This window comes from Callithrix jacchus, chromosome 3 (assembly GCF_049354715.1).
Source record: "Callithrix jacchus isolate 240 chromosome 3, calJac240_pri, whole genome shotgun sequence".
NCBI classification, from domain to species: domain Eukaryota; kingdom Metazoa; phylum Chordata; class Mammalia; order Primates; family Cebidae; genus Callithrix; species Callithrix jacchus.
The window spans coordinates 52289579-52303145 of record NC_133504.1 but is presented as its reverse complement, the minus strand read 5'-3'; the positions used below and the strand labels follow the sequence as shown (position 1 = coordinate 52303145).

General features: G+C 35.3%; 1 protein-coding gene across 5 annotated transcripts in view; it reads left to right on the top strand.

Moving 5' to 3' along the window:
* Positions 1-12171, top strand: part of HHIP (hedgehog interacting protein) — a 95503-nt gene extending 83332 nt beyond the window's left edge. The window contains exons 12-14 of one of the 5 annotated variants that reach the window (XR_013532879.1): positions 1952-2100; positions 4059-5064; positions 5887-6357. Coding sequence is in view for 4 of the 5 variants with exons in the window: in XM_002745318.7 (XP_002745364.1) it covers positions 1952-2100; positions 4936-5129 (343 nt within the window). In the remaining variant the exon portion in view is untranslated. Of the gene's footprint in view, positions 1-1951; positions 2101-4058; positions 5213-5886 lie in introns of those variants that run through there. The other 4 variants (XM_008992649.5, XM_008992648.5, XM_002745318.7 and 1 more) reach the window with 4 other exon arrangements.
* The last annotated feature ends 1396 nt before the right edge of the window (positions 12172-13567 follow it).

Below are 13567 nucleotides of genomic sequence, written 5' to 3'. Positions count from 1 at the left end.
TGAAATGAGAAAGAAATAGAATATACTTGGGATACTCAAGGACAAGAAGAAGACGAAGATTGTGTCCTTTCTTCCCCTGGCATAACCGTTTAACCTTTTCCTACCTTATGCCACCCCACCCTTATCCTCAGAAAGACATTCTTGAGGAACACATGGAAATTGTTCATGCTTTTTTGAATAAAAATATGCTTAGGGCATGGAATGCTTGAAGGACCTTTCACATAAATTGACCATTTCTAGATTCAAATAAGCGGCTGAATAGGTTTAAGGGAGTTTTCTGAGTTATCGTGTTAGCTACAGAACACAGCACTTTCAACATAGAGTAGAACTTCCTTGGGGAGAAGAGCTAGAGAAGTCACTGTACATTTTAAATATTTTGGTTTTTAACATATATGGTTTTGAGTCATTGTGGAAACAGCCTGAAGTCAGGCCCCAAATTATTATCATTGTTTATATTGCCATAGGGACATTAACAAGGTAACCTATCTCAAAAAAGCTGAGTCTGCAGGGCTTAATTATTTGCTTATCTCAGATCGCTCTGTAATTTACCCTTGAGGCTTTGACCTGTAATGATCACCTTCTTTTTATGATACTAAGGTGTCCATTTGTTTGGCCATCCTAATGCTGTTGATTTGACTGGCAATGAAAACATTCATTTACATTCCTTAACTGAAAAGAAACTTCTCACCACACTGTGGCACAGGTAACAGTGACTGATAGGAATGTGCCACTGCATTTTTTCCCTGAAGATTAGGTAATGAGCAGTTGTGACCATGACTCCAGCCTGACCCAGCTCAAATGACATCTTACTTTAAAAACAGTAAGAACCATAAAAATCTTCTGAAGGTATCTTAGTTTCCTCTATAAATGATGTCAGTTGTAGAGCAATTAAAATCTATGACTTTTTACATTACAAATAAGATGTTTCTGTTTGCTACTTTTTTTTTTGGAGATGGGGTCTTGCTCTGTCACCAGGCTGGAGAGCAGTGGTGCAGTCTTGGCTCGCTGCAACCTCTGCCTCCTGAGTTCAAGAGATTCTTCTGCCTCAGCCTCCAGAGTAGCTGGGACCACAGGTGCATGTCACCATGCCCAACTAATTTTTATATTTTTGGTAGAGACGGGGTTTCACCATGTTGGCCAGGATGGTCTCGATGTCTTGACCTTGTGATCTCCCCGCCTCGGCCTCCCAAAGTGCTGGGATTACAGGTGTGAGCCACCGCGCCCGGCCTCTGTTTGCTGCTTTTAGCATTCTTTTTCCTTATAGCAGGACAAAATCAAATTATTTATAGATATATAATCATTATATATATATGGATCAAAATCAGATTACGTATGTATAATCTATAGATAGATCTTTCTGTGCATGGAGTTTAAATTTTGACTCAATAGTATACACACATACATTATGGTTACCTTTCAAGAAAAATCAGTCTGAAACTATTATCTCAAAAGAAATGTAAAAATAAACAAAAATTGATTCCAAAGCTCTATAGGCCACAAGTCATTTTGATGAATGCCTTAAGCCCTGTAATACTGCCAACTGTGTCAATAACAAGTGAAACTCTCTCAAACACTGTTCCTAAACATTTTTGTAGATATAAAAGAGAACGTTTTAAGATATTTATACATATTTATTTTAAATATTGCAATGGTTAGAAATTCTTAGTTACCAAGTGTGAAATATTAATTTAATTAAACATAGTTTTCATCAGTGGGTTTTGATCAGGATAAAATTTCTGAGAATGTTTAATGTGTTCAGTTGGGTTCCAAACAAGTTTGTTTCCTATGTATTTCCTGTCCTTAGAAAGAGGTATATCTGACTGAGTCACTGTAAAAAAAAAGTCTCTCTGTAAAGTAAGAAGCATGTTTTGTAAGCCACTGAATCACTAGATTCTGTTCCAATGTTGATTTTCAACGAGAATACACTTTCAACTATTGTCTTTTAATGTAGACCTTTAATGCCTGAGGAATGCAGAGTCACGGTACAACCGGCACAGACACTGGCCTCAGAGTGCTCCAGGCTCTGTCGAAACGGCTACTGCACCCCCACAGGAAAGTGCTGCTGCAGTGCAGGCTGGGAGGGGGACTTCTGCAGAATCGGTTAGTATTTCTGTTTTCACCTGAAAGGACTGGGGGCGAGCCAGTCCTTAGGTACTCAAGAACTCGACATCCGTTGTTTCTTCTACAATTATATAGTGTTCAACAGTGGTTAGCCATTTACAATACTATTAATGCTCATCTGTGTCTGAGCTTGTAAGTAAAATCTTGCTCATTTTCTTAATGTAAACAATTTACTTGTGTAAGTTAATTATGAAGATACAAAATCTTTAAATGACTGAATCCTTTCAAAAAGCAAAAAACAGCACAACTGGATCATCTCTGTGGACCTCAGTCCTGGGCTCTGAGATTTCACACTAGTGATGACTTAGTGTTTGCAAAGCCCCCCTCCAAGTGCTAGCATTTTTCAGACACCCCGTAAATGACCTCCCTGGCTTTACTGCTTGCTTTCCTGCTACAGCAGACTAAAAACAGGGCTTTTCAGTGGGTGTTGTTAAATAAAAGGAGAAATGCAATTATTTAGAGATATATTATGAGATTTTTTTTTCATGCTTTTTGCCACTCCCCTGTGAACCATCAACTAGGTGTGCATCTGCTCACAGACAGCAAAGGAGATTTATTCCAGGGTTGTTCTAGCCTGTAACTTGATACTTCCTCAATTATGTGCAATGATGTTTAAGTTCTACTTTGTGTGAAGTAAGAAAAGTAGATAAATGTAGAAACCTAGAGTTTAAAATTGAATATGCATAATTAACGACCAGCATATATCATCACTTCGAAAAGATTTTGATCTCAGCTATTTCAAATATTATAATACTTATTGTCAATGAAAATTAAAATCTCAAGTTAACATTTAATATTATTAATTCATAAATGCTCTTTGTTGGTCCTCAAGATGTATTTGTTTCAAAAAATTATAACTATAAATTGTCTATTTTTATATTGTCTAACAAAAATAACCAACATTGAAAATCACATATAGAGGATATATTTTAAACTTACATTGCTTCGGCATTAATAACGTGATGTGTTTAATTAATACTATGGTTATGTATCTAGAAAGCAGATATCAAAATTAAAACTCGACAGAAATTAAGTAATTACATTATTTAAAACAAAGGCTCACAATTTATTGACCCATCCTCTCTCTTTTTGTTAGTTGACCAAAAATATGACAATCAGTATTCAAATGCAGTGATATTCAAATTCCTGATAATATATTGTCTCTCTGTTTCCTTTGCTGCCTGACAATATCTACTTTCTCCGCATTTTTTTGTAAGATGGAGTCTCTCTCTGTCGCCCAGGCTGGAGTGCAGTGAGGTGATCTCACCTCACCGAAACCTCCACCTCCTGGGTTCAAATGATTCTCCTGCTTCAGCTTCCTGAGTAGCTGGGATTATAGGTGCCCAGAACCATGCCCTGCTAATTTTTGTATTTTTAGTGGAGATGGGTTTTCCATGTTGGCCAGGCTGGTCTTGAACTCTCAACCTCATGTGATCCGCCCGCCTCACCTTCACAGAGTGCTTGGATTACCAGTGTGAGCCACCACACTCAGCCTCTCTGCATCTTTTAGTGACAGAATATAACATAATAGTGTCCATTCTGCTATATTCCCTGCTTTGCATTTTGCCTAATCTCTTATGTTACCTGAAGCCTTCTAGTGGCAGTATGTTTAAACTGAGGATGAATGAATTATCTTGAATATGGGTGGCATTATACATACCTTAATTGATATTAATAGTAAATGGTGATATAAATTAAAATAGACATACATTGAGTTAAAATTTTACTCCATGAGGTACTTTCATCTTTACACTGAGTAAATTTAAATCATTTGAATATATAATATTTACCAAAATCATTTTATAAAAGTATGTTTATTTTGTACGCAAACAAGAATTTTATTAATGTACTCACATTGTTTTCTCATCTCCCACAGATTTAAAAGATAAAATTGTTTATTTTCTTCTTATTTTTTCTTTTCCATGTGTCAACCACAGACCCCTGGAATTTGATTAATGCATTTGAAAGGTCAAAATGACCCTGTCTCGTCAAAACATAAGGAAATGTATTGAAGGAATTTGACTCCATCCACAGGGATTGTACTCCCCAGATTTATCTTACCAGAAAATGGCAATTTATACACCCAACTTTATGTCTCATTTTAGCATTATATCTTTATACTCCACATTTATAATGTAGTGGTAAAAAATTATTTAATAAATAAATTCTGGGCTATAGGGTTACCCTAAAAAGTTTGCTCAAAACATCCTTTGCTGGCCAATTGCACTGACTCCAGAAAGGGACTTCAAAGTGTAATCAGAGAGCAAAGCATATGCTGTGTGCCCCTGGAAGCAAGGGAAAGGAGGAATTCAAGGGAGTTTATATGGCGAATATTCCACCTAACCAAAATCCAAAACCGTTCCTTTATGTTGCATTGGAGATGCTTGAGCCTCTGTGTCTCCCCCTCAGGCTGGGCTGCTTCCATGTTGAGGTCCTACCTTGAAGGAATGGGAACATAGCAGAGCGTGCGGGGCCGGCCCTCTGTAGTGAAGGCTTCTGTGGAGCAGAGATTTCAAAGGACTAAAATCTTCGTTTAAAAAAGAGTTAATTTTGCAAAGGGTTGCATTTGTTTCTCGTGATCTCTGCTTCTCTAGAAATGTCTCTCGTTCTCTGCTGAGTTCAGGCCCCCAAATAACTATAGGTGTAAAAGCCTGTTTCCTACTTACATATTTATCTTTCAGATCATTTTGTAACTATCTCCCTTCTTCTTTCCCTCGCTTCCCTTAGTCAGCAAATATTTGCTGGTCTCATGCTCAGTCCTGTTTCTGACATACAGAATGAGAGTATGATGTTCTTGCTCTTTTTCTCTCCCAGCAAAATGTGAGCCAGCTTGTCGTCATGGAGGTGTCTGTGTTAGACCAAACAAGTGCCTCTGTAAAAAAGGATATCTTGGTCCTCAATGTGAACAAGTGGACAGAAACATCCGCAGAGTGACCAGGGCAGGTATTCTTGATCAGATCATTGACATGACATCTTACTTGCTGGATCTAACAAGTTACATTGTATAGTTTATGGAACTGTTTGAATATTCCTTTCCAATGGGCATTTATTTTATATCCTGTCATTAAAAAGAAAGACTGTTATCCGGCTACACACTCCTGTGATTTCATTCTCTTTCACTAATTTAAAATAATTTCCAAAAATGTGCAGATCTTTTGTGTGTATGTCAGCACATTTGTTCACATATGCACATACACACACTCATAACTCCTATATGCGTGGTTGCATAACAGATGAATTTTTAAAGTATATACTTCCTTGTGCAGAGTAATTTATGCAGAAATTCCATTGTAAATTGATAATGGATTTTTTATGTCACCAGAATAGATTATTTGACTTCCCAGGAATTTTCTGTCTGTAATCACGAAAGCCAACTTTAATAGAGTTTTGAAACATTACTGTGCAATCTGATGGATCTAATAAAAAAAGGCAATATTCTTATATTAAAGTACTATACTGGGAGAGAATGTTTCAGAACTCCCTAATGAATTTCTAAGTGAGCAACCTGATATAAAATTGTAATCTTCATTTTTGTCAGTGTATCCAATTACAGAATGTTACGCACTTACCTTTTTATTGGCAGAGCAATCTGGTTACTTCATCTTAATCTCAAGATTGTTTTCAAGGGTTTTATAATTAAATCATAATGGCCTATTTTAAAATCAGTCTTCCTAAAAGGTCTGCTTTTATTGTATATTTTATTTAACAATAGGCACTGGGTTTGTGTTGCGTATTTATATTTTTTATTTTATTTTTATAATATAGACATCACCTAGATGAAACACCTTTACCCTGTCCTGTAAAATACTAAAGTTACATTTTTCACCAACTTAATTGGAAAGAAGGGGAGTGAGAAAGCAAACAGTCTTTAATGTGCTGTGGATCTAATCTAGCAAGGTATCCTTGTGCCAACATGTAATCATTAACGACGGATGAAAAAGCAAGAAAACAGCCAATCTTTATAAAATTCCATCATTAAACATTTGTAAAGTGCTTTTTGCCATAGTAAGACTGTCAGAGTATATGTTATTAGAATGTTGCAGATTTCCATTGAATCGAACCTCACTGGAGAAGAGCTCACTTGTTATTAAAAAACCTTGGCTATGTAATCTGTCACCTGTACAAATTTTTAACATAATAATTCTTGCCAAATATGACTTTAAATGTATGTGTTCCTTCAGAACTCAATGAAAATACTCTTTGGTTAATGTATCAATAAATTTTCTGTAAATGTTCTGTTTAGGGTTTTAAAGAGATATGACACATTCTGACTTAAATCTGCAAAAAGTCTAGTAGATATTTTTCTTCATGGTTTTCAAGGCCAGCTCTCCAAGTTTGGATTTTAACAATATATAAGGCCTCTTTGCACTACTAAAAAACACATCTACTCATGACAAGTGCACACTCACTGTGGCTGCCCTTCTGTAAACATCCATTCCTATAGAATCTAAATTGTGGAGCAGTATAGATTATGCAGCACAAGCTGACTTTCTAAACCTGCTCCTTACCTTTAGGAATACAACCCTCAATTTAAAAACTATACTGTAGCTGGTATTTCTCTATTGTTTTAAGGTGAGAGATTTGCAATTAAAGCCCAGTAAGCATTTATATAGAAGCCACAACGTAGAAAGATTGGTTAAGTACACTGCTCTTGTCTTCCATATATGATTACTTTAGTTTCAAGTGACCTCATGCCAAATGGAAATGGGTTGAGAAATCTTGGTTCAGTGCTTAGTGAACAATAGCCTGCATTAAAAAGTGCATGCATAATTTTGCACAATTTAGATTCAATTGACAGTCTATTCAAAGAAGTCTCAGGATTAAATGAGCATGGAGACCAAATTGCCCTCTTACCCCAGAAAAGGGGTGGTCCCTTCTAGTCACACCAACACTTCATTGGCCCAACAGTGTGACAAATCTTGCAATGAACCATGCAGTAGCCTGCATCTGTAGGTTAATAGCAATCTTTTGTCTCCATTGCTTTCTCTTCATAGCCCTTTTACTGAATTCCATCACAGAAAGTTTTACAATTAAAAAAAAAATGTCCTGACAACCATTTTTGTAAATGGACCTTACCATCTAATCGTCTCTTATTCAACGTGGGTGACGTTAACAAAATGTGAACTTCTTGTGAGGGAGCCAGCTGTCTAAATCTGTCAAATTGTGCAGTTTTATTACACATTCTCCCATTCCTAGTTTCCCTGAAAACAATAAGGATACTGCTATATATTCAGCAAAATGTAAAAAAATCAAGCATTTCTTCTTACATCTTTAAACTTTCCATCTCCTCCCCAAAATAAAAGGTGTCCTATTGCCATAAGTTCTACTGTTTAAAATATCTATATTAAGTTGACCAGACCCAGGTTTTTTATACGGCTTTTTCCCAAGTGAAAGATTTTTAAGTGACTTAGAAAAACATATGTGCCCCAGGTGTCATTGCCTTTTCTTTTGTGAGTCATTAGAATAAAAGACCAAGTTCTTCTCAAGAGAAGATAGCAAGATCCACGGATATTAAACCAAGCAAAGAAAGTAAAGTCATTGGAGTCATTTCTTTCTGTTCTTAGGAGAAAAGTAGATAGCACTGGCTAATTGATGGCAACATATTTTAAATTAAGTGGTCAATTCAAAAAAATCTCTTTGACCTTTTCTTTCAAGTAGATTTTTTAAATGCATGACTGGCGAATTATCTTCCATGATTCATGATGAGAGGCAGGTAGGAATTGATTAAGAAGTATGAGCTAGGAAAAAATTATTGTTTAATCACATGAAAGGCAACATCTGCTCAGTTCATAAAGCACACAATCTCAAATGGAAAGAAAAGGTCCTTCGTAAGAATACTGATGGGTAAGATAAAGACTAAATAATGAAAAAGAAAATTGTATATTATTATTTCCTTGTCCATTCTCAAGTTTAATGTCAGTTGAATGTGAAACGATGTTATAGTTGTTTTAAATGTTTGGAAATAACCTTTCTACTACTGTTTCTGCCATACTGTTGTCCTGGTTCATAGAACCTTGTTTTCTTGACAGTTATTTAAGATAAAAGTGACACCAATTGGCAGATGTTTAAGTGAAAAGGAGAAAAGATTTAAGAAACTTGAGTGATGGCAAAAAGTGCTTCCATCCATAACTTTTCTTCTTGGATTTTTTTCAATGTAATTATTGTAAAATATATATTTTATTTTATCACAAAGAATACTCAGAAGTTTTCTCAGATTACTGAGTATCTCATAAAGAGTAGAGAAACCAACACACACATATATATATATACACACAACCTAAATAAAAAACGGTTCTGTTTGTCATTGGCAAGTCCCAGATAGTTACTTCTTTCCTATTTATTTCTTTGGAAATAATTACAAAATAATATAATAACAATTTTAATCCATTTGCTCTTTTTTTTTTTTTTGAGACGGAGCCTTGCTCTGTTGCCCAGACTGGGGTGCAATGGTGCGATCTCAGCTTGCTGCAACCTCAACCTCTCGTGTTCAAGCAATTCTCCTGTCTCAGCCTCCCAAGTAGCTGGGATTACAGGTGCCCACCACCATGCCTGGCTAATTTTTTTGTGTTTTTAGTAGAGATAGGGTTTTATCATATTGGCCAGGCTGGTTTTGAACACCAGATTTCAAGCGATGCACTCGCCTTGGCCTCCCATAGTGCTAGGATTACAGGCGTGAGCCACCATGCCCTGCCTCCATTTGCATTTGATACTGTTTTATCTCTGAATTATAAACCATACAAACCTACCAGATGTAAGATGTGAGATTAGATGCTACATCTAGTAGCGTTCAAGGAATACATTAAACTTTTATTAGTCTAACTTTCCACTAAGCCTCTTAGCTTTGAAACCTGAAAAAGAAATCAAGCCCAAATTTAAATAGAGGAAAACTATGGTATGCCATTGGGAGATATAATTTTCATTGTAGTTGACTGATTAACAAATTAGTTTAAGTATTTCTATAAAATGTTACCTATAATGTCTGTGTTCTCTTCTTCTCCCTCCCTCCCTCCCTCCCGCCTTCTTCCTCGCTCTCTCTCGCTCTCTCTCTCTCTCTCTCTCTCTCAGCTAATACACACACACACACACACACACACACACACAGACATATTCTTTTTTCTTTTAGCCACTTCCCTGTCCTATATTTTCTGTTGGCTTTGCCTAAATAGACATGTTCTCAATATACCCATATTCAAGGTAGCCTGGGATAGTTTGCTATTGATTTTGCTAGTTATGATCTTTTCCTTGTTTTTATGAAAAACAGCCTCTCCTTGTCCCACATTTTCTCAAATTCTATATAACAAAGAATAGTAGATAGTAAACAAATGTCATACTAGACTGATCTATTACAATCCTTGAAAGATATAAGGAAGAGTATAAATCGCTAACAGTCCAGATACTCCAGCGGCCCAAGCATAGATATAAGAAAGACATAGGGAATAACACGGGTGAGCTAACAGCAGGGAAAGTTAGTAGCTATTTCTTAGCCAGGGAACAACCTTCTCTATGGAATAATTTTAAAGAAAATTATTCCAAATCCGTGAGGAAAAAAATAAGCAGTTCGTCAATGGAGACTTTAAAAACCTTTATTTCCCCACCCCTGGGTTGAGATTAGAAGTTGCAGAGAACACAGAACAAAGTCCCATGGCAGAAAATGTACATATTTTTACTCCCAGGAAGTAAAGTATTACTTGAATGCTGGCAATACCATCAGAAAGTCCATGTTTACAATACATAAAAGAAATATATGTTTGCTATCTTACTCTCTTTCTCTTCTGTCACACCAACACAAATTGGTCATACCTCCAATAATTAATAAGATGACAAGGAAAGTGGGAAACCTAAGAATAGAAGCATATAAATATAAATAGAAGCATATAAATATGCTTCTACTGTGTTTCAGTCCTTCTTTCTCTTAACTGTCTTCTCTAAATAAGTTTTGGACATCACCTCGAAATAAGATTTTAGAAGAGTAACATATATTCGTGGGATTGGGAGGAAGTATTGTAGAACTGTTTTCTTCCCAGTCATACAGTGGTCTTCCTAGCTGCTATGGAAAGGTTTGTTCACTTATGAGACTAAGACTTTTCTCAAATTCCTTATTAAATATGAACCTTAGGTATACCCATCATTTACCTTGATTCTCATATGATTTGTATAGGTCATATATAAGTCAATTAACAAAATAAAAAATAAATAATTAGATTCCTTGTATCAACAGAAAGCCTTGTACTTAAAATCTGTTCTTCTTTTTTGAGCCAGACTAAATAGTAACATAAAAAAATGGTATCAGCTCAACATAAATCTAAGGTTACCTCTTAACATACATCATAAAGTCAGCCATCTTCTTTATAGGGTTTCTTTTTACATATATAGATTATGTATTACTTAAATTCAAAGTACATTTGTGTATGTATGTATATATATATATACATATATATGCAACTTAATATAAATGTATGATGCATTATCTCAATTGACTATAATCTCCTAAGTCAAAAAGAACATTTCAGCACATAATATAGAAAGAACTGAACAATAACAGTAATGGGAAATTCATAACGGCTAAATATGAAATAAGCTTTGTCTTTGCAGTTACAAACTAATTCTTGTACATTTTTGTTTTCATTAAAAAAAATAACTGATTGATAGTTTTCATTTACATGAACAAAGTATGATCAGGTTTGGGATGGTATGCCCAAAAGATATGTTTCTTTACCTCATATTCTTAAAATCTGAGACATGACTTGTCTAGAATAATTAAGATTTCATGTACAATAGAGTCCCTTTCCTAATACTATTATTGAAAAACTCAGTTGACTACCTTATGAGAAATCAGATATTTCCCTTATCTCATTATATTCACTACACGTTTAGACATGCATTTCACCAAGAACCATGTAGTAATAAGATAAATAGTAACTGAGGTACTATGAAAATTTTAGAACTTGATTCTTCAGGACATGCTACAGTAAACTAAACTATTTATTCAAAAGTAACCCAACTAATTAAAGTGAAAAAAAATTGTTGAATCATAATGAACAAATATAAAATACTAAAATGAAAACTGTCTTTTTTGGTTTCATCTGTGATTAATTTTGTCCAGTTTTAAGGAATGATTATCTTTATCATTCTTCTAACATGTTTTGTTGTCTCTAGCGGTTCATTTTCCTTTAGGTTGTTGAAAATTAGGGCAGTTTGTCCAGAACCTTACTCACAGCAAATACCAGAATTAACTCATACTTAGAATTCTGTTAATAAGAGGGAGAAGGTATATGAACAGGTACTAAAGGCAAGTAGAAGCTTAAGGGAGCAGGGTTAACATATGTTCTAGGAGAGATTTCTCTAACTGTCTGAAAAGTTACCTGCATAGTCATTGGCTCAGGAAATTTCTCTGAATTTGAACTTATTTGATTTATTTAACCGAGTTATTATAATATGCAGTTCTCTTTAATCAATCTTCTATTATTCAATCATCTATCCATTTATTAATTCAAAAGATATTTATTAAAGTGCCTACCATGATTATGTGCTGTAGAAAAGACAAGGACATTCAGTGGGGGGATTGTGGGCCCCGTAGGCATCATGAGCATGTTTGAAGGAAAAGACAATAATCACGTCCAACAGCACCAGTTCAGCTCAACTTTAGAATTCAGCAGTAATAGTACAGATGGCCTAAAGTACATCTGTGTGTATCTGTACGTGTGCACACACCCATGTATATATATTTATCTATCTGTACAAACACTACATATGTATACACACTATCTATGTAAAATATAATATATGTATAATGCATATAAATTCTAACAAGTGTATTTGTGTTATCTTTAAAATAGAACAATTGTATCTTGAAGTGGTAAATGCAGAGAATTGGTTTTATTGTTGATCTGTGGATTTAATGATTTTTAGGTGAAAAGGATGTTTAAGTGTATAATTTCTTTTCTTAATTTAATATATTTATGTAAATGCATGCCTGAAATTTGGTTAGATTGGCTGTGTTTTGTCTCTTTTAACATGATCAAATGTATTAAACTTTATCTTATGACTTGATGTACATGTGCTATTTTAAAATTCTTTTTTATTTTATAATTTAAAACTTTTTTAAATATACAGACTGATTACATAAACACCAATTTTTAAATACTCTATAGCCAAACTACTTCAAAATATTCTCATCTTTTGTCATTTTTCATGTTCTAATTTTAAAATATCTCCCAAAATATATGCCAACGTTAAGGGTCAGTTTCATTAGGCAGCCGTGAATATCTTACATTGATAAATTTGTTCTAAATGTAAGTCCCTTAAACCTCATTCTTTCAAGTAAGAATAAGTAAAGAATGTAGAAGAGAAGTTAGGAACACTGCGTGCCCAAATTGAAGAGAAGCAGCACGTGGAGTGGGGAGGGACATGAACGAAGGTGATTGCAGGTACCCCACAACTTTGCTGACCTTGCCATTGTGCTTCCAGTTAACCCTACCAGGAGTATTTTCATCAGTTACTTGGAGCACGAATTTAAAATCTTTTTTTTTAGAAAAAAATTTTTAGAAAAGCAATATTTTTTTTTTAGAAAAGCAGAACGTGTTCATCTAAGTCCCCTTTCTTCCTGGATAAATGCATCTCTTTGGTTGAAAGGAAAAGCTATCTCTCTGCAAGACATTATTATATCTAAGAGAATAAAATGTGTTACAACGCGTTTATTCGGAAAGTGTTCCTCAGCTCAGGTTGTTCCTTGGAGAAGTTTTAAGTCAGACAAAATGTCACCATGAAAAGAGCCCTCTAGCTAATGTTCACAATGACCCAGGAAGCACCAGAGTTCTTTATGCTCTAGAATGCATCCTTGTGGCTCAGCTCATGATCACCCTTTTGTTTCCTGTGTGTCTACTACTTCTGAATCCCTGACAGACCTATCTATTTCCTACATACATAAAAAAAAAACAATAATAGCAGTACATGTGTCCACTCTTGTAATGGAAGTGATTTCTTGCACTTTTCTCTGGGTTCATTCACTGTCTCTTTTTTGGCTTCTCCCCTCTGCCATCACCGGCGTAAGCAATTCCCTGCTTTAAATTCCCACTGTTGGAAACACTTAAAGTGGCCTCCATTTCCCATTTTTAGATGTTGATTGCTACAATTATTATTATTATTATTTGAGACAGCACTCTTGTTGCCCAGTGCAATGGCACAATCACAGCTCACTGCAACCTCAGCCTCCTGTGTTCTGCCTCAGCCTCCTAAGTAGGTGGGATTATAGGCACCCACCGCCAAGCCCAGCTAATTTTAATAGTTTTAGTAGAATCGGGGTTTCACCATGTTGGCCAGGCTGTTCTCAAACTCCTGACCTCAGCTGACCCACTGGCCTTGGCCTCCCAAAGTGCTAGGATTACAAGAATGAGCCACTACACCCAGCCAATACAAATATTAATAAGATCGACAGACCGGTGAGAAG